Source organism: Chionomys nivalis, chromosome 2 (assembly GCF_950005125.1).
Source record: "Chionomys nivalis chromosome 2, mChiNiv1.1, whole genome shotgun sequence".
In the NCBI taxonomy this organism is placed as follows: domain Eukaryota; kingdom Metazoa; phylum Chordata; class Mammalia; order Rodentia; family Cricetidae; genus Chionomys; species Chionomys nivalis.
The window spans coordinates 74,148,953-74,170,644 of NC_080087.1; the positions used below are offsets into that span (position 1 = coordinate 74,148,953).

At 37.2% G+C, this 21,692-nt stretch overlaps 1 protein-coding gene across 2 annotated transcripts in view; it reads right to left on the reverse strand.

Annotated features, from left to right (window-relative positions):
* LOC130870023 (sulfotransferase 2A1-like) overlaps positions 1-20,315 on the reverse strand; it is a 36,923-nt gene extending 16,608 nt beyond the window's left edge. The window contains exons 1-4 of one of the 2 annotated variants that reach the window (XM_057762594.1): positions 20,183-20,315; positions 18,748-18,956; positions 16,961-17,087; positions 5,244-5,338 (exon numbers count right to left, since the gene is read on the reverse strand). In XM_057762594.1, coding sequence (XP_057618577.1) covers positions 5,244-5,338; positions 16,961-17,087; positions 18,748-18,956; positions 20,183-20,315 — 564 coding nt within the window. The remainder of the gene's footprint in view (positions 1-5,243; positions 5,339-16,960; positions 17,088-18,747; positions 18,957-20,182) is intronic. The other variant, XM_057762595.1, reaches the window with a different exon arrangement.
* Positions 20,316-21,692: the final 1,377 nt, after the last annotated feature.

Genomic DNA, 21,692 nt, shown 5'->3' on the forward strand with positions numbered 1-21,692 from the left:
GAGCAAGCTGGAAGTACCGTATGTATCCTAGGTATGCTGCAGCGTAAGTTTTTAAGAAGCACTTAGCATTTTAAGATCTCCTGGACACCACAGAATTAAAGATTCACAATAGGACACCTTCAGACATGAAAGACCTCTAAATGGGCCACAATGTTGGATAAATGTACATAGGCTTGGGAAAGAAAAGAAAATATATAGAGTTATAAAAAGAAGTAAATGGTTTTTAAAAAATAAAACAATATATTTAAAGAGACAGTACAGACAGTCATAGATTAAAGGAGTAAAGATAATAAAATAAATATGAAAAAGTAATAGAGTAAAAATAAGCCACATAAAGATGGAATATACTCAGAGAATCTGGATTATGTACATTATTATGTTTTCTTTGAATTTTTTGACTGTGAAGAGCTAAATACACAGAGACATTTATTGTACAGGCTGATAAGCTAAATTAGCATTTATATTATTAAGGTATCTTGACTTCAGAATTTGGGTCTAAGGATATGTTGCTTTGGAAAATAGGTTCTTCTTTTGTTTCCACAGAGGATGAAAACCTGTGAACCAAAACCCCTCAAAGGTTGCCTTAAACACCCCTCAAAAAATTACTTCACCCAATAAACAGCAGGGAGAAGTTTAGAAAGAACTATGCCCATATTCCCAATATTGTCTACAAATGTGTCTTTACATTTAAAAGGGGATATGCTATAGAGATATGCATTGGTATAGATCTTGGTTCGTTGATACATATTTAAGGTCAATTTTGTTATATGGTGTATATGTATTTCTGATCTTGATTAAGGTATTGTGTTTGGCCAGCTCATTTTAAAATTGCAATGTATAATTAAGAAATATAGGCTAATAGATAATCATCTATAATAGTTAAGCTTGTAGTCATGTTAGATTTTCTAGATGTACAGAGATGTATTTCAGATAGATATGTATTCTTCAAACCTTTCAAAGACAACAGAATATGGCATTTAAAATGTTTTAATAATGTAGGACATTAAGAATGTAAGAGTCAGCCAATAAGAAGCTAGAGCTAATGGGCCAAGCAGTGTTTTAATTAATATGGTTTTTTTTGTGATTATTTCGGTTCTGGGCAGCCGGGACAAACAAGCGGCCTCTCTCTTACAATCAAACTATAAAGAATAGGCTAAACAAACAGAAAGGGGTGGAAAATACCCACAGAAATACATTCCCTAATGCTTTATTAACCTTGAGTTTTATTAACACTAATGAGAAACGAATAACAGCAGCAGAGAGACATTGGATGATAGAAAAAACTTCTGAATTAAATCAGCTGGTATATTTCAAGGATATGCTAACCTCACAATGGAAACCAGGAAAGGAGCTACATTGGGGAAGTGCTTTTGCACTTGTTTCCATAGGAGAGGAAAAGCTATGGATACCATCAAAATTGATAAAGATTTGATTTGAAGAAGAGAAACCTCTTGAGAAAGAGAAATGACAGCTCATTCACAGAGGTGACAATCATATGAAAACCTCATAAGGGCTGGGGCAGAGTTCTGTTCTTGTCTTTAAGGAAAATACTCATCTTCATAGAATCAAGAGAACTTGGACATTTAGAACCCTAAAGATGAAAAGATAGCTAGGCAGAAAGAATCACGATGCGAAGAGAAATCTGACATCATTTGCATGGTAAAATTTGATTATCCAGACATGTGTACATCCCTAATTAAAAGTAAGAGCTGGCTTTGGAGTTGGACAATGACTATCCTTCTCTAAATCCAAGCATGTAGCTAAAATAATTCAGAATTTTTGTCTCATGTCAGGAGCCATCTGGTATGGGACAGAAAGAAGATAGATTCGAAGGAAATATTTTACTTTTCTTCATGCCCATTTTGTGTATATCAGATCTTTTATTAAATACATGTCTATATGAATAATGTTTAAGTTTTCAACAATGAACACCAGATTTTCTTGTAGTAATCTTTAAAACTTCCAGGTAGAAGATGGTGCCGACAACAATGACTCCAACTGGTTAATTAAGGCATCATGATAGCGCTACGAGACCAGTTTTTTAGAGACAAGCTACAGAAATGGTTGGTGCGGAAGAATTGTCTGTATTCTGTCAGTCATGTTATAAATAAACGCTTATTGGCTAGGCAGGAAATATAGGCAGGAAAATCAGACAGGAAGTAGAATGATGTAATGAGAACAGGAGAATTCTGGGAAGGAGGAAGTTGATTCCTCCCACTCCTGCCCAGATCACCAAAGCAGCAGGATGTGATCTGCAACCACTGAAAAAGGTACTGAGCCACATGGCTAACATAGATCAGAAAAATGGGTTAATCAAGATGTGAAAGTTAGCCAGTGAGAGGCTAGAGCTAATGGGCCAATCAGCTTTATAACTTATAGAGATCTATGTGTGATGTTCTTTGTTGCCAAACAGTTGTGGGGTACTGGGCAGGACAAAAACCCCAACAAGAAGGCCTGGCCCTTTATGTAACAAATGGTGAGCCTTCTTCCAATGCTTTGGTCAGAACTCCAAATAAGAACTTTAAAAAAACCCTATTGACTACTCAAAGACCTTACACTATTATATAAATCAGTAATTTTAAACTTAACTGTCATTTTACTTTTACAGGATCCCATAGAAAGAACATTGCCCCCATGACAGCTAAAAGCAATTCTAGAAGATGACATCTCCTTTCCCCAACAAACTTTGTCCTTAGGGTTAGGGACACCATTTTGGGGAAGATTATAACTCATATAGGGTTGAGAGTTGGGGTGGAAATTATGTAGCCTCAGAGATCTGGAAAAAAAACAGAAAAAAATAAAGAGGGAAAACTGAATGGGATGATAGGTAGATTAGTATGAACTTACTCACACTAATAATAATAGTGGTAATAGAGTGAATACTTGTGAGCTATTATTTACCGAAAATTTACATTGGTATAAATTTTTGTATATTGATATAAGTTCAAATTCTATTTGTTATATTGAATTTGCTCTGATTTCTGCTTAACTGTATAATTATCTATATGTTTGTATACCTATGCAAAGTTATTTTGTCAGATTGTATACATGCATGCTTCTACCTGTGTTTAAGACATTTTGTATATTGATACAATTTTAGGATATATTTATCATATTGCATTATATATTTATACCTGTGATCAAGATATTTATACATTGTTTACATTTTGAGGTCATTGTACTCATTTGTTGCACAGTTGTTTAAAGATTGTTTAATACTCTAATATGAAGTCTTAGTCTTTAAGTTATGCAGGTGTTAAGTATTATAGGTCAATAGTCATCCATGTTTGTCTACATATAGTTAAACTAATCAGGTTCTCTAGATACATAGAGATAGATTGTATCTTTTCACATAGTTAGGTAATATTTAACCACTTAAAAGATCTGTAGAACATGGCATTTAAATAATTTAGGATTTTGTCAATGTGAGACATGATTGCTCTTGGCAATCATTGATCTCTTCCTGAGAGTGTTGAGCATCAAAGACACTCCACTTGGAGTTTGTTTTCTTCTTGGCACAACTGGTTTTTTGTCCATTCCTTGACCAATGACAAAGTGCACAATCTCTAGACTTGACCCAGCAGGATACAAGAAAAAATGCTGCCAAACCTTCACAAGACAGGGTAAGACGATTCTGAAAAATTTCCTGCCTCTGAAAATGATCTGTCGGTTACTCTAGGCCTTAGCGAAAGTTGGCTGCTTCAACATTGCAAATGAGACTTTGAGTGATTGCCTAGGCAGCCAGTTTTCTCTGTCATCTCCTGTACATTTTGGAAACTGCTTGATTGTACTCCTGCCTACTCAAGTAATATTATCTCCCTTCTCCAGTCTTCAATGGAGCTGAAGACTAGATAGTCATCATTACCATCCTCTTATGATCTAGTCAAGCCATTTCTACTACAATCTTAGATTCCTTAGGATAGAATGTTTATTAAAACATTAGGATATGTTCCTTGCTTAATATTGTTTATGCTGGTTGTAATTCTAATTTTATACTTGATATCTGTTCCTAGTGTACGTAGTTTTGTATTAGGTTTAGAACTCTCTTATTTAAACAAAAGTGGGAGGTGCTTTGGGAGCTCCTTCAGCCAATAGCCTTTAAGATACCAGCTCACTAGGGTGTGGTCTCTTATAGTATAAATGCAGCTGTAAAGAGTGTGCTGGCTCTCTCTCTTTGGACTCTCATTTCTGTCTGCTATCTTCAGTTCCTGTTTCCCATTCGTGCAGAAGACTGTGATCTGTGAGCCTAGCCCTAAATAAATAAACCTTTATAAATACTGAACTAGTGTGGGATTATTTTGTAACTTCCATCATCAATGGGAGTATTTTTAACTAAATGAACATAAAATACACAAAATTATTTTTTCTTAATGGTCTTTTGAAACAATGTCTCTTGTAGTCAACACTGACCTCAAACCAACCATACAAGCAAAGATGATCTAGAACTCCTGAAACTGACTCTATGTCTCAGAGCTGGGTTTTCAGTCAAGTGAAACACTGCCAAGGCATTTTTTAATTTTTAAAATAAGAGATATTTGAGGCACACCCAAAATACTTAAACATAATATGAATTGGAAATTTTAATGAAATGAAACCTTCAATGATCAGGTAAATGTATAGTCTATCAGTCTATTTCAATATATGTCATTACTTAATGGTGAAACATTTTAAATATTCTCTACTAAGACTTTGGAAATTGTAGTGTAATCTAGTCCATCCTGAATAACCCCCTGTACTGCAGAGCACAGGACACCATCTTTCCTAACTGTCTGCACCCTGTAGATGCCCAGTCAGATTTGTGTAGCACTCAGTACTGTTCCTGTGACTCCAGCAGTTGTATTCTCCCAGAACTCACTGATGGTTTTCTTCTTTGTCTCTTCTTGCAGTCAAGGGTAGATGACATACATTTTGGCACAACAGTAGAATAACATTACTATCCCCACTAACCACTGACGACTGCATTATCAGATGTATCAAATGTGTTCCCCAGACAGAATTAAAAACCTGTAGTGCAAGTGTGAGCTACCCCTCCCTTCCTCAGGGTAAAGTAGGGTAAAGAAGACATGGAAAACGGACTAGGAAGCTGGAGAGGAAATGTCAGATGCAGGTCAATAAAGAACATAAGCAATAATCTAACTTTTAGTGAGTGTTCATGAGCCTAACACTGACATGGCAACACTGAGGAATGTGGGGTGCTCCATGGGGTGGGTTTGTGAGAGGGTTTGAGATAAGAATGTGGTTACCTGTTTCAGGTCTTCATAGCTCAAAAGCAGGAAGTTGTCTCTTTCTCTCATGGACAGCCAGGCACGAGTGTGCTCAAACCATGAGCCATATATAACTGTGTGAAGGGAGGAAGAAAGTGTTGGTTACAAAGAATAAAAGTGAGCACTGCCTGATATTCTTCACTTTTGTGCAAATGGTAGATACCTTTATTAAGAAAATTCAAACTGCCCGGCGGTGGTGACGCACGCCTTTAATCCCAGCACTCGGGAGGCAGAGGCAGGCGGATCTCTATGAGTTCGCGGCCAGCCTAGTCTACAAGAGCTAGTTCCAGGACAAGAACCAAAAGCTATGGAGAAACCCTGTCTCGAAAATCCAAAAAAAAAAAAAAAAAAGAAAAAGAAAAAGAAAATTCAAACTGACAATACAATATTCAATGTAACAAATGACACGTACACAAACAATGAGCTAATAAAATCAAAAACACTAGTAAGCTCATCGCCCCACAGCTTTACCATCTGTTGGGTATCAATGACTGAGGCATGTGTTGGGGGAAAGCAATCACACCAATACAGTAAGCCAGAGGTTTCTGGACATGGCCAGGTTTGGACTATTTTAATTCCATCATGTCTGAAGAACTATTTTAAGTAATTATGAGAGAGATCACCTTCTACTGGTTTCCACCTCTAAGTTACCCCCACTACTCAATAGTCACTCTTCAACACCCAAGCCTCCAAAATAGACAAGTAGAGACCTTCCAAGCATAGACATCCACCTCTACATCCAAACTTCATTTACTTTCCTACAGCTATTGTGATGTGTTCACAATAGATCCTGGTCTACTGCACTCCCTTCTTGTCTCAGCCTCCATTTCACACTTGCACTGTTACCCATTATCTAAAGAAATAACTGAATCAAAACAGGAAAAAAGGTAAGAGTTAAGTCAGGGTAAGAGCCGTAGAATATATGAATTCAAGGATTCTCAGATTTAATTGAAAACTGAGGGTAAATGATCTACGGAGAAGTTGTAGAGAGAAAGGAATTCCACAAGAAATGGCAGAATTAAGTCACTTAAAGAGATTGAAAGCTGGTCTCAGGTGATGGCTCAGTGGAATGCATTTGCCTTGTAAGTGTGAGCACCTTAGTTTGAATCCTCAGGAACTATTGAACGAAATAGAAATTAAGGTTCAACACCTAATGTTTTTGCTTGTCTTCCACATTCAAGCTTTGGATCAAGAACAGATATAGTCACACGTTTGTTTCCATACAATCATGGACACACACACCTGTGCCCATCAAAAAAGCTAAAAGCCAAGCCAGAAGTGGTGGCACACATTTGAAATACTAAATCTCAGGATTTAGAGTCAAGAGAAGACTCCAGCTTCAATGTCATTTTCCATTACATTGTGAATTAGTGGCCAACTTGAGATACACCTGATTATGTCTGAAAATAAGCAAAAAATCAAAAGCATGTTAGTGAGAGCATCAAAAATAAGCCAATGACATATTCGTTGCTGATAATTAACAGTTGTTTTGCTTTAGAGGTCATTTTAAAAGATAATGTGTTTATTTGGAGGCTGGGATTACAAAGTATATGTCAAGAAGGCTGTCTCTGTCTGTTTTGTAGAAAAGGATATCTTGAACTATTGATCCACTGTATCCATCCCATAAATGTCATGAGTGAAGGCTTTTACCATATTACTCAGCCTGAATATATTATTTTCTTACACTTTAATTGATATATATCAAGTTATGAGACATAGTGGCTGTATTCAACAACAATAATTCACAAGGTCTGAGTGTTAGTGGGAGAGCAATGGTCAATAAGCAAGCAAGAAAGTACCTGCCCCCTGGTCAAGTGTTCTAGTAGGACAAAAAAGGTTCAATGACAGAATTGGCAAGTATGGTAACTTATATGATGTTGTGAAGAATGACTCCCATCAGTACAGCAACAGGTTGAGTGAAATGCTATGAAGGTATGCATTAAGATTGCATGATAGTGTTTTTATCATATCAATCAATAGAATGGGGGGAATATATCGTCAGGTTGAGGTAGAGAGAGGTTGGAAAAAGGAGAGGTAGTGGAAATGAAAGATGGAGAGAGAGAGAGAGAGAGAGAGATAATGTTATACATGGACATTCAGAGAACATGAAAGGCTCTAGAAACTTGTAGTTAATGAAATAATTTTTAAAAGATTTATTTTATTTTTATTTTTACATATGTTTGTGCATTTTCACATGCACATGACTGTGTGTGTGCCCACAGATATTAGAAGAATGCCAGTTCTCCTCAAGCTAGAGATATGAAAAATTGGGAGCCACTTGATGTGGGTTCTGGAAACAAACTCCCCTCCTCTAAAAATCCACAAGTTCTTTTAATCACTGAAGCATCTCTACAGCCCCTAATTACATAATTATGAAGAGTAATTTATTAAAACAATTTTATTGCACCAGGAAAAGTAAAAATTAGCACAAATGGTCTACGCAACAAATAAATTTGAAATGAAGAAAATACAGATACAAAATTAAATGGTGGCACTATGAGAACAACAGGTAAAAAAGTACTTACCATATACTCCTCATGATTAAACTGTCTGTAACCCATATAGATTATGAGTAGACAATTGACTCCACAAAGTTGTTATTAGGTTCTCATAAAAGTTCTGTGAGATGTGTGTACACACATAGACACTCTAGCACACACGACCCACACACACACACACACACACACACACCAGATCATAATAAAAAAGATATTTTTGAAGAAAAATATATCACAGTATGAAGGCAAGGTGGGGGACTTGGGAAAATTCAATAAGAACAAAGTTGTCATAATAAGAAGACAGGAATAGAAATTACAAGATATCTGTCCCTCTATGAAAAGATGAAATGCAAGGTTCATAGGTATAGAAAACATTTTTATTATTATATCCCATAGATAAGAAAAGAGATATTGTGTTTAGTAGCTTTTAATGTTAATTTAACACAACATATAACTAATCTTGAAAGAGAATTTGAATGAGGAATATTCTAGATTACATTGATCTCTGGGCATGTCTTTGAAAGATTGTTCTTATAGTTCATTAATAATGCAGAAAGGTGGAACATAATGTGGGCAGCATAATTCCCTACTCATCATAGTGTAGAAAAGTAAGGAAGAGAAAGTTAGCTGCAAGCAAGAGAGCAGGGCAAACATATTGTCTCTCTGCCCTTGACTGTGAAATGTAGTGCTTTAATTTCCTACCTAAACTTTCCAATAATAAACTGTAACCTGGAGTTGTAAGCAAAACCAAAACTTTTGTCTCTGCTATTGGATTTTCTTTTATTCTAGCCCTATGTTGGAATGCCCAATGCCCAAACATTGTTGGCTGTTTTACTCTTTTTTTTCTTTGCTCTTTCGGGGTGGGGGGTCTGCCTCACATATCACAAATAAATCAGACATGTAGACTTGTTCTTTCTTATAAATGCCAGCCTTAACTTCGCTTTTTTTCTAGTCAAAAAATAAAATTATCCCATCCATCTTTTGTCATTGAGCTTTTACCTTTTCCTATTTTTTTGTATATCTTTTCTTTCTTCCTTACTCTGTGACTTGCTGTGTAGCTGGGTAACTAGACCCCGAAGTCAATCTCCTTTCCTTTCTCCCCCATCTCTTTTCCATGAGCTCTCTTCCTATTTATTCTCTTTGCCTACCAGCCCTGCCTATCCTTTTTTCCTGCCTCAATATTGCCTGCTTAGCTCTCTCTTAGAACATCAGGTGTTTTAGACAGGCAAAATTTCACAGCTTCACAGAGTTAAACAAATTAAACATAAAAGAATGCGACACGAACTGGCTTTGTGGGAACCTAGCCTGTTTGGATGCTCACCTTCCTAGACCTGGATGGAGGGAGGAGGACCTTGAACTTCCCACAGGGCAGGGAACCCTGACTGTTCTTTGGACTGGAGAGGGAGGGGGAAAGGAATGGAGGGAGGGGAGAGGACTGGGGGGAAGGGAGGAGTGGAGGGAGGGGGAGGGATATGGGAGGTGGGGAGGAGGCAGAAATTTTTCAATATAAAAAGAATGCAATACATCTTTGAAACATTAAAATAAATGTTCTACAACATAAATGAATGTAGCACATCTTAAAATAATATTCCACAGCATCCCTATAAGTTGCTTTCTGTTGGAACAGATGCCAACTCAGATACAGGTGGAAAGTAGGGCATCACAAAGAATAAAAAAGAATCTTCCCTCAGAATTGTATCAGTAAACAAAGAAAGCCCATTGAAATTATCAAGAGAGAAACACCAAGTCTAATGTAATAGAAGGTCTGTTAGAACTGAAATTTCAACTGAGATTTTAAAATCTCAGTAGGAGGGACTGGAAATTTGTATTTCAAGTTCTAAAATCAACCAATGACATCTTGACTACTGTGCCCATCAAAGCTTCTTGTCATAAGTGAAGGAAAAACAAAACTTTATATGCTAAACATATGTAAAATGAATTTATGAATTCATTTTGTACACCAAGAATGCTGTACAAAATATAATTATAGGAGTCTTTCAGACCAAAGAGAAAAAATAGTTCTATCTATAAGACTGCAACAAGTATAAGTTAGCTTCAGCAGTCTATTTGACACAACTTGGTGCACCTGTTCTGAGGTGATCCATACCACAACTTGGAATTATCTGAGAAAGTCCCAGTTAAGATATTGTCCCTATCAGACTGGTATGTGGCCACATGCTTGAATTATAGTTTTGATTAATTATTGGTATGGTATGACACAGCATATGTAGCTTGGACTGGGCTGTATGAGAAAGCTGATTTAGCATGAGATACTGAAGAAGTTATCAAGCAGATTAATAAAATAGTTTCTGCTTTATTTCCTTCTGAAGATACTGCCCTAACTTTGCCCATAAACAGATTGAGATCTGAAAGTATAAGCCAGATAAACACTTTTTCCTCCTACGTTGCTTCTGGCAAGAGTGTTTTTATCACAAAGACCATAAAGCAAACTAGAACAACAGTTAAATAAGAAATAAAATGAAAACAGCTTGCACACCTTGGCAAAATCTTCAAAATGACAGACATCAATAGACTTCTCCCATTAGTTACTGAATAGTAATGTCGACTTCTAATAAAGTATCACAGACAAGAAGATGGCAATAAAAATTAGAAAGCATATATTTGTTATACTTTATCATAAAAACACATGGAACCTTACAGTGAAATGATGAATAAAGTTGTTCCAGGCAAATAGAGCTAGAAAACAAGAGTGTTGCTAATTTAATCTGACAAAATAGACTTGAAACAAAATCTAGTGAGAAATAATAAATAGGACTTCCTACTGATTAAAGGAAGACTTCAAGGAGAGAACTATACAATTTCAAACACAGATGCACCTAGAAAACACTACTACATGAAAGAACACAGGCTACCATCATGTGACATAATAGATTCACTTTTAACAATTAACCCATAGAAAGTATATAGAATTAAATGACATCACAAATAAAAACGGCCCTAAACAACATCTCCAGAATATTGTGTCCAAACACTGTAGAATACATTGTTCTCAGCAGCTCATGGAACATTCTCTAAATTAGATCATATGTTAGGAAAGAGACAGTATCTTAAAAAATATGGGGAAATTTAAATAATTCTTTATATTCTACCTGACAAGAATAAAATGACTATACATAAACAACATGGAGAAACTCTAGAGGGTAAATGAACTCATGGACATTAATTAAATCACAACATAATTGTGAATGTGTCTTTCAAGAAATCAAAAGTAAAGAGATTCTTACAATAAAAGGAAAATGAAAACCAAACACACTTTAATCTGTGAAATGCATTGTAAGCAGACCTAAGAGAAATGTTTAAAGGTCAATGTACTTACATTAAGAAATCAGTTAGATATCTAATAAATTAGTTAATGATTCACCTTAGGGCTCTCTGGAAAAAGAACAAGTCAAATGCCAAAATCAGTAGCTATAAAGTAAGCACAGAAATTAATGAAATAAATAATTTGAAAACAGCCCAACAGCAAAACAAACCAGAGAGTCAATGAAACAGATGTGATTCCTTCAAAATGTAAACAATATTGACAAACCTTAGATAAACTAACCAAAGGAAAGAAAAATTACCAAAATTAAGACATGAAAATGGAGTGTTATGACAATCACCAGTGAAATTCAGAAAATTATTAGAGTTTACCTTAAGAAATTCCACCAAACTGTAAAATCTAAGACATATGGATAAATTTCTATATAGATAAAAATACTAAAATTAAACTAAGATGACATCTAAAAAATAAACAGGTATATGGTGGGGAGAAGGCTCAGCAGTTAGAAGCATTCACTGTTCTTCTACAGGACCAGGATTCAGTTTTCAGTATCTACATGATAGTTGTCAGTGTACTCTTTCAGTCTCTGTGGGCATCAGACACATATGCAGCAAAGACAAATGCATGCAAGCAAAACACTTCTACACAGAAAATAAAATGAACCTTAAAATTAATCAGGTCTGACCCTGACCCTGACCCTGACCCATGCCTGCCACCTCTGGATTAGGAGAAGGAACAGAAGACCAGGACTAAACAACTCAGCTACCACTGAGGTCCAGATCCAGGGCCTTGAGTTGGTTTACCTCAACATAGACACTATCAGTAAGCTTCTGGAGATGGTGGAAAGTACAAGCCCTATGGAACCGTAGCCACAGGATCAACATGAGTCTGAGCAATAATAGAATATCTAAGATATCGAATAATATCCTCATCCAAGTCTAGATGAGGGTCCAGTATTGATGGTGTAGCAGAAGCCAGAGACCCTGAACATGAACACAGTTCATTACAATGAATATTTATAAGTAAAGCTATTTGGGCAAAAGGGTTTCTTCATGACATATCTTAGCTCCCAATGCTGTTATGATGAACAAATATGTTATGGAAAAATGAGAATGATGGAGTAGCAAAGTAGTACAAGTATGCTGGAACTGGACATGGCAGTTGTGATGGGTATGAGGGAGGACTGGCATTGACAGAGGAGCAGGTCATTTACCCAGAGGGATGGAAGAAATAGTTTGAGTTTTTGTTTGCTTTTCCTTTGTTTTTAAAATAAGTCTACTTATCTTTCTTTTACATTGCAGCCTTAGTTTTTCCTCACTCATTTCCTCCTAGTCCCTCACCCGCATACCTCCTCTATTTTCATCCCCAAGCATTCCTCTTCCATTTCTGTTTAGGAAAGGGAAGGTCTCCCATGGATATCAACAAAACATTGCATATCAAGTTGTAGTAAAACTATGCATCTCCCCATGTATTAAAGATGAACAAGGTGACCCAGTACAAGGAGTGGGCCCCAAGAACAGGTAAAAAGTCAGAGATATTCCATAAGAAGTTAACAGTTAGCAGTTCCATAAGAGAGCCACTCTACAAAACTGTAACATATATGAAGAGGACCTATGTCAATCCCCTCTAGGCACCCTGGTTTTCAGTTCAGTGTCTGTGAGCCTCTACGAGACCAGGTTGATTCTGTGAGTTTTCTTCTGGTGTCCTTGACCCTTCTGGCACCTACAATCCGATCTCATCATTTTCTGCAAGATTTCCTGAACTCCAGCTAATGTTTGGCTATGGGTCTGGATCTGTTCCCATCTGTTACTTGATGATGCCACTCTGATTACTGTTGGGCTAGGAACCAGTCTGGTCATAGGAGATGGCCAGCTCAGGTTACATATCTGACATTGCTATGAGTCTAAGCTGGAATCTTCCTTAAAGATTCCTGTAAGATTCTCTTGTGCAAGGTTTTTACCTGACCCCAAAATGCCCCACCTTTTCAGTACTCTCCCCAGTGTTCAAAGCAGCATTTTTCATAACGGCCAGAACCTGGAAACAACCTAGGGGCCTCTCAACCAAAGAATGGATAAAGAACATTTGGTACATTTACTCAATGGAATGTTATTCACCCGTTAAAAACAATGGCATCAGGAAATTTGAAAGAAAATGGATGGAATTTAAAAAATCATCCTGAGTGAGGAAACCCAGACTCAGAAAGGCAAATATGGTATGTATGTACTCATAAGTGAATATTATCTGTAAAGGATAACCATGCAACAATCAATGGTCCCAGAGAGGCAAGGTAGCAAGGATTGCAAAAAGGGATATGTAGTTGCATGACTGTCCCTAAAATGGGGAAAATAGAAGAAATCTGAGTTGACTGGGTGCTGGCATGGGTAGGAACATGATGATTTTACTGGGAGAATGTATGGAATGGTAGAGTATTTGAAATACATTTTGATGGGGGCATGTTAGGATTAGATATAAACCTAATGCTAGGGAAACTCATGTTTCTACAAGGGTGTTCAAAGCAAGGACTAGCTATAGTGGATAGACAGCCTAAACTGGCCATCTCTTGTAATCAGGACAATAACACCCCACCTTGTCACCAGAGAGTCATCATCCAGTGATGGATGGAAACAGACGCAGAGACCTACAGCAAAACACTGGGCTTAACTGTGGGAATCCAGCTGAAGAGAGAGAGATGGATTGGATGAGCCAGGTGGGTCAAGGTTATCACAAGGAAATCGACAGAAATGACTTACATGGGCTTATAGGAGGCCACAGGCTTTGGACTGACAGAGAGACTGCATGGAACTGACCTAGGGCCACTATATGTTTGACACTGTGTAGCTTGATTTACTTGGATTCCTAGTTGTAGAAGTGGGCCTGTCCCTATTGCTTTAGCTGACATTTAGGAACCTATTCCTCATAGTAGGTTGCCTTGCTCAGCCTTAATATAAGGTAAGAAGTTTAGTCCTACCTCAACATGCCATGGCATTCTATGTTGACACCCATGCTGAGGCCTGTCACTTTCTGAACAGAGGAGAAGTGGATTGGGAGGTAGAGTTGGGAGATAGGAAGAAAGAGGGAATGGGATGAGAAGAGAGAGGGGAAACTGAGGTCATGATATAAAATAAATGAGCAAATTGAATAAGAACTTATTTCCTCTCAAATCCCACACTCAATGATGTATTACTTCCTGGAAGGTTGTGCCTCATAAATTTGAAACTGCCATCAACTGGAAAACAAGTGTTCAAATGCCATTATATACGTGAGTCATTTTTAATTCATTCACCACATAAGATAACACCTGCTGTGGCAGGATACAAGATCAACTCAAAAAAAAAAAAAAACAGTAGCCCTCCTATACATAAAGGATAAAGAAGCTGAGAGGCAAATCAGAGAAACATCACCTTTTTCAATAGCAACAAATAACATAAAGTATCTTGAGGTAACACTAACCAAGGAAATGAAAGACCTATTTGACAAGAATTTTATGTCTTTGAAGAAAGAAATTGAAGAAGACACCAGAAAATGGAAAGATCTCCCATGCTCTTGGATAGGAAGGATCAACATAGTAAAAATGGCAATTCTACCAAAAGCAATATATAGATTCAATGTAATCTCCATCAAAATCCCAATGAAATTTTTCACAGACCTTGAGAGAACAATGATCAACTTTATATGGAAAAACAAAAAACCCAGGATAGCCAAAACAATACTATACAATAAAAGTACTTCCGGAGGCATTACCATCCCTGACATCAAGCTCTATTACAGAGCTACAGTAATGAAAACAGCTTGGTATTGGCATAAAAACAGAGACGTTGACCAATGTGATAGAATTGATGACCTGGATATTAATCCACACACCTATGAACACCCAATTTTTGACAAAGAAGCTAAAATTATACAATGGAAGAAAAAAAAGCATCTTCAACAAATGGTGCTGACCTAACTTGATGTCAACCTGTAGAAGAATGAAAATAGATCCATACCTATCACCATGCACAAATAGACTAAAGACCTCAATAAAAATCTGACCACACTGAACCTGATAGAGAAGAAATTGGGAAGTAGCTTTCAATGCATGGGCACAGGAGACCACTTCTTAGTATAACCCTAGTAGCACAGACAATTAGAGCAACAATGAATAAATGGGCCCTCCATAAACTGAGAAGCTTCTGTACATCAAAGGACGTGGTCAATAAGACAAAAAGGCAACCTACTGAATGGGAGAAGATCTTCGCCAACCCCACATCAGACAAAGAACTGAGCTCCAAAATATATAAAGATCTCAAGAAATTAGATATTAAAATTTTAAATAACCCAATTAAAAATGGGGTGCTGAACTAAACAGAGAATTCTCAACAGAAGAATATCAAATGGTCCAATAATATTTAAGGACATGTTCAACTTCCTTAGCAATCAGGGAAATGCAAATCAAAACAACTCTGAGATACCATCTTACAATTGTCAGAATGGCTAAGATCAAAAACACCAGTGATAGCCTATGCTGGAGAGGATGTGGAGTAAGGGGGACACTCATTCTTTGCTGGTGAGAATGCAAACTTGTACAACCACTTTGGAAATTAGTGTGGTGGTTTCTCAGAAAATTGAGAGCCAACCTACCTCATGATCCAGCAATACCACTCTTGGGAAAATACTCAAAAGTTGCTCAATCCTACTACAAAATCATTTGTTCAACTGTGTTCATAGCAACACTGTTTGTAATAGCCAGAACCTGGAAAAAAAACTAGATTCCCCTCAATGGAAGAATGGATAAAGAAAGTGTAGCAATCTACACATTAGAGTACTACTCAGTGGTAAAAAAATAATGACATCTTGAATTTTGTACACAAATGGATGAAATTAGAAAACACTATTCTGAGTGAGATAACACAGACCCAAAAATATGAATGTGGTATGAACTCACTCATTAGCGGATACTAGGACATTGAGCCTATAGTTCATGATCCTAGAGAAGCTAAATAATAAGGTGAACCCAAAGAAGATATATAGAGGTCCACCTGGAAATTGGAAGCAGACAAGATTGCCTGACAAAATTTAGGAGCATGAGGGCAGGGAGTAGAAGGAAGGGAAGAAGGGGAAGAGGAAGGAAGTAGTGGAGTGTTGGGGAGAGCTTGAGGGAATGGGATAGTTGAGATGGAGGAAGGACAGATATAAGAGCAAGAAAAAAAAATATCTTGATTGAGGGAGCCATTTTGGGGTTAGCAAGAAACCTGGCTCTAGAAAAATTCCCAGGAATCCACAAGGATGATCCCAGATAAGACCCTAAGCAATAGAGAGGGTGTCTCAACTCGTCTTGCCCTGTAATCAGACTGATCATTATCTTAAACATCACCATAGAACCTTTGTCCAACAACAGATAGAAACAGAGACAGAGACCCGCATCAGAGCACTTGACTGAGCACCAAAGATCCAGTTAAAGAGTGGAAGGAGGGAGAGTATGAGCAAGGAAGTCAAGACCATGAGGGGTTCATCCACCAAGACAACGTGCCTGAGCATATGGGAGATCACCAACTCCAACTGACTGGGCAATGAATGAGCATGGGATCAACCTAGTCCCTCTGAATGTGGCTGACAGTTGTGGCAGACTGAGGGGCCAATGACAATGGCACTGGGATTTGTCTCTATTGCATGTACTGGCTTTTGGGGATCCTTTTCTCTTTGGATGTATACCATGCTCAATCTGGATGTAGTGGGGAGGGCCTCGGACCTTCCACAGGTCAGGGTGATTGCCCTCTCTTAATATTGGAGGGGATGGGGGAAAGATGTGTGGAGGACTGGAACGGAAGTGGGAGGAGGAGAGGAAGTGGAAATTTGGATTGGTATTTTTTAAAGTAATAAAATGAAAGAAATGTCTTTAAGCCTATAGCAACTCCTATATTTAATAGGATACTCACCATTTCCTTTGAGGAACCATTCAAAATAATTTATCAGAGACTCTGGATTCTTAACAAGGTTTGTCTTATGTAAGAAAAAATAAGCAGACACAAGAACATCTCTGGGATTTCTGATGACATAGATCATCTAAAATGGAAAAACATATACATGAGGGTCAATATAGTCATTCACCACTTTTATCTGGAACAATTTATATGAAATGTCAATCAAATATCATGAAGTTTCTAAAGACATTTATTAATTTTATTTGGAAAAATCATACTTAAGTACAATATAGTCAAGATCCTCTTTCAGACTTTAATTTGATTTACAAATACATAACAGCAAAATGACTGAGGTCACTAATACTGTAAAAAACAAAAACAATAATAAAAATCCAACACTGATTCTATGGTTGTAAAAAACAATATCTCACAGTGTGAAATATCATCCATCTGCTGTGAAAGAGCAACTTATGTACACAAAATATTGAGTACTGTGCTCATCGATCTGCAATATGACAAACTTTTTGGTTTCTGTAACGATAACTACCAAATATAACCCTCAGAACAATTATGGTGCAGAGCTTAAAGCCAATGTGCCATTACACAATGGTGAAAACAAAGACCTACAGGAAACTAAGAAATGAAAAGAGTCAGAGAAAACAATTTCCTTTGGGAAAAGCATAACTATTGGTCACATAATGCTGAATGCTCATCCCAGAAAACATACAGACAAGAAACATTGTACAGACAGAGATAATTGTACTTAAGTAATTATAAATATGTAGATATGTATAAATATACATATACAATAACAATCAATGAAAAAAAGACCATAAATTTGAAAGAGAAAAAGGAGGGCTATATAAATGAGTGTGGAGGAAGGGGTTGGGAGAGTGTTGTATATAATTAAATTGTAATCTTAAAAATAAAAGAAATAAATTAAAATAAATAAACTTAATAAAAGAATACTTATATTTTGAACCAATGCCTTTGTGACATTATTCCAGAATTTATCTCTTTATGCCTCAATTTCTCCAGTCAAGAGTTTGCCAAATTCAGATAAGATACAAACACATATTTTTGAATGGCCACAACTCAATTGTGATATTTTTAAGAGAGATAGTTCCTCTAAGAGTGTCTTTGCAGTTTAAGCATAAAATAATATTAAGTTCTGTGGTGGAGGGACTTCCAGTAAATGTTCTTACTAACAATACTAACAAGAAGCTATGAATATTTCTGATCCTTTCTGTAGTGCCTCTGTCAGGAACATGGGTGATTCCTGTGGTTACGGATCTCAATGGACAGCTAGACCCAGCAAGACACAGTGGATACAGATGAGCCATAACTGTTGAACATCTACATGTTTCGATGCCTGTTCATGCTGTTTCACCTATGAGGTAGTCTGTGTTGGGTGATTCACCCACTGTTCATGGGGTATTTATAGAATCAAGATTAGCTAATTAATTAATTAATTACTTTGGTGACAGCAAAACAGTAATATCTACTGTACACTATAATTTTAACTCTATTTGACCTGTGTATGTAGTTCCTTGATGCTCTAATGTGTTGTTCCACTTTCTGTCATATATCTGCCAGGATCACTGTGTGGTGATTGACATCATGGTACTTTGCTTTAGTCTGAGGAGGAAACACATCAATATCACCTAGTGCATGAGAATCCCAGCTTTCCTCCTTCAACCTACAAAATCAGAGTCCATTTAAACAAGAGCTCCAGGGTCTGTCATGGTAGAATAAGTTCAATGAGCATTTGATCAAGGATTTCTCAATCACTGGATACTGACCTTGGCCTTGGAACTGAAGAAAGACTTGGGAAAAAGATGGAAGGGAAGATGAGAGCTGATGAGGCGTGGTCCTTCCTTATTGATTAAAGTGTGATATCCGTCTTCAGACTCTATCCAGGGTGAGCGTTTCCAGATGGGCTCAGATTGAATCCACTGGGGATTCCCCTTGGTCTGAATCAAGCAGACAATCTCAATCAGCCAGTTAGTTCCTGAACAAGAAGGAAAATTGATGGTGAGTAATTTCAACATTATTTGTTAAAAAGCCTCAAGTAGAATTTACAGTCACACTATTTACAGTGCAGCTGTTTCCAAGTACACAGACCTGTGGTGTGCACAATGTCTACATGGTGTTAGCACAAAGTATATTGATCTAGCACATCCCCAATGCTTCACTTGGAAAAACTGAGATTATACTCAGTATACTTCACCTGCCTCCTGAACATCCCCAGCAGTCCTGGGCCACCATCATTCTACATTCTGGTGCAGTGAATTTGAATATCCCAGATATTTCACAGGGATGAAGTTATAAAATCTGTTATAGCTAGCTAGAAAAAAATCTAGAAGAGCTCCCTTCTTGAGATGCATCCATCCTGCAGTGTGTCTGTGAGTACTGCTTGTCCTTAAGGTAAATAAATGCCCTCATGTCTATTTAACACACACACTCTATCCATGTTTGCATGTTCATTTGTCAGTGGATATTTATCTACCTTTCTTCCCTGGGCGATTGTCTGAATCTTTATCCTGAATTCACTGGCCTTCATTTTCCAAGTTATTGCACATTCCTTGTCAGCAACCTATTAGTTTACTATTGGTCAATGCTTCCTCCACCCAGCAAACATCCCTTCCCCAAAAGTCATGATGCCTTTTTTTGGTTTGTTGAGTTTGAGACTCTTTCTACAACCTGAACAAGAACCATGGTAATTCTCTACATGACATTTTACTCTCCATCACATATTCTTATATCCATGATTTTTTCCTCTTGATGTTATTTCTTTTCTTTATTCTCATGATTCTCCCTCTTTCACTCACTTTTCTACACAGAGACACAACAATGCCAGAGTCTGCCTTAGGATCCATTGACATTGTTCTCTTTTTTTCTTTCTTTTTAAAAAATTATTATTAGATTTAAAAAAAATACCAACCCAAATTCCCACTCCCTCCCCTCCTACCATTTCCTCCACACACACTCCCCCCCAACTAATCCTAAGAAAGGGTAAGGCAGCATTGCTCTCTTGCCTTAATTGATCTTCGACCTCACATAGCAGGCTGGAAGTCTTTCTCTGAGTGTGAATGTGCTGACACACAGCTCTCCTTACCCACAAAGCATTTTAAACATCTGATATATAGAACACTCCACTCATTGCCTAAATTAATGATGATCAATGTCCCATCCTTCCTCATACAGTTCAAGACCATTCTCACTAACAGTTCTTACCTGATTTGGGGTAAGTCAACATGACTGTGTCTTCATCTCTAACCACAAACTTATCACCGATTTCTTTAAGTATTTCTTTTTCAAACCCTAATGCAGGAAAAGGTATTCCTTCAAACCAAAGGTAGTCTGACATGGCCAAGAGCTCTTTGTGGGTGCTGTTAGGATTCCACCTTTAGCCACCTGTACAGCTTCTAGATAATCTTGAGAGCTAATATTTATAGTACAGCGAAAAGAAATCATTAACAGCCCATAGTTCATTCCAAAACTGACTACTGAGAGGAAGAAAGAGATATTGTAACAATAAGTCAAAGGTTGTTGTATTAAGCAATTGTGAACTCATTCAGAGATCATTCTCTAGCATTTCTGAGCCTGAGTTCATGACTCCAAACTAGAAACTCAATAATAAGTACTAGGTCATAGAAATGGGACTTACTTATCATGCTTTCTAATTCAATTTAGCTTTCGGGTGGTTTCAAATGTGCAAAAAAATTACAGAGATCATACAAAATGTTGCAACAAGCAATTTCTTTTTTAAATACTGGTTGTCTTTTCAGAAACTCAAATTTCCTTAGCTGCATATATTACTCCAACCCTTGCTCTCTCCCCATCCAACCATCTCTTTATTTCCCATATGTATGTGTTCTTTAATTTTCATTGATACAAGCATATAATCACATGTTCTTATAACATACTGAGTCCATTTAGTTCTGTTTGTACATGAATGTATTCTGAGTTGAGCACTTGGAAAGTTTCTTCAAAGGTTCCAGGAAACAGTAAAAGTAGCATAGTATGTACAACTAAGAACAAAAACTCCTGCTGCAAAAATATTTTGATTCTTGCATGTTCTCTAGCCTGGAGAAACATGTGGAAATTGTATGAAAGTTTGAGTGATGGACTACCAGATCCTGATCTGTCTCTATTCCCTCTCTCCTGCTGCTGGAATACATATTCTGCATAAGTCATCTGAACATTTATAATGTCCCATTCTGGACATATCTACTGTGCTTGAGGCAGCTTGGGACAGTTGAGGATGGTGAACAAATGTGCTTCTGAGGCTGTAGTAGTTTTCGTCTTCAATGAGGTAACAAAATGGATCCACATTAATGTCTCAACAGAGTATTAAGGACCTACACATCAGAGATACAAGTAAAACCCCCAGATTTTCTAGCTGAAGCTTCCCTAGTCTTTTGGTGTCAAGTCCTACTCATCTTTCCTTCCTAACTCCTTCTTGGCATCAAGGCCTCCAGACGTGTGTGTGTGTGTGTGTGTAGGTATTGATTTAACCATGCTTTTTTTCCATTCAGTATCTTTACCTTATGGCCAAGTCTGGGGCACTCAGGTCTTCCACTGTCTTTTTTTGTTTTGCAAACCTAGTTCAGGAACCAAGGCATAATTACAAACAAAAGAAGTTCCAGAATGTTCTGTAATGATTGCCAGAGATAAGTGGAAGCTCTAAAACAGCTGCTGGGTCAATCTGTCCCTGTGGTTGCTCAAGTGTTCCTTTCTCTCT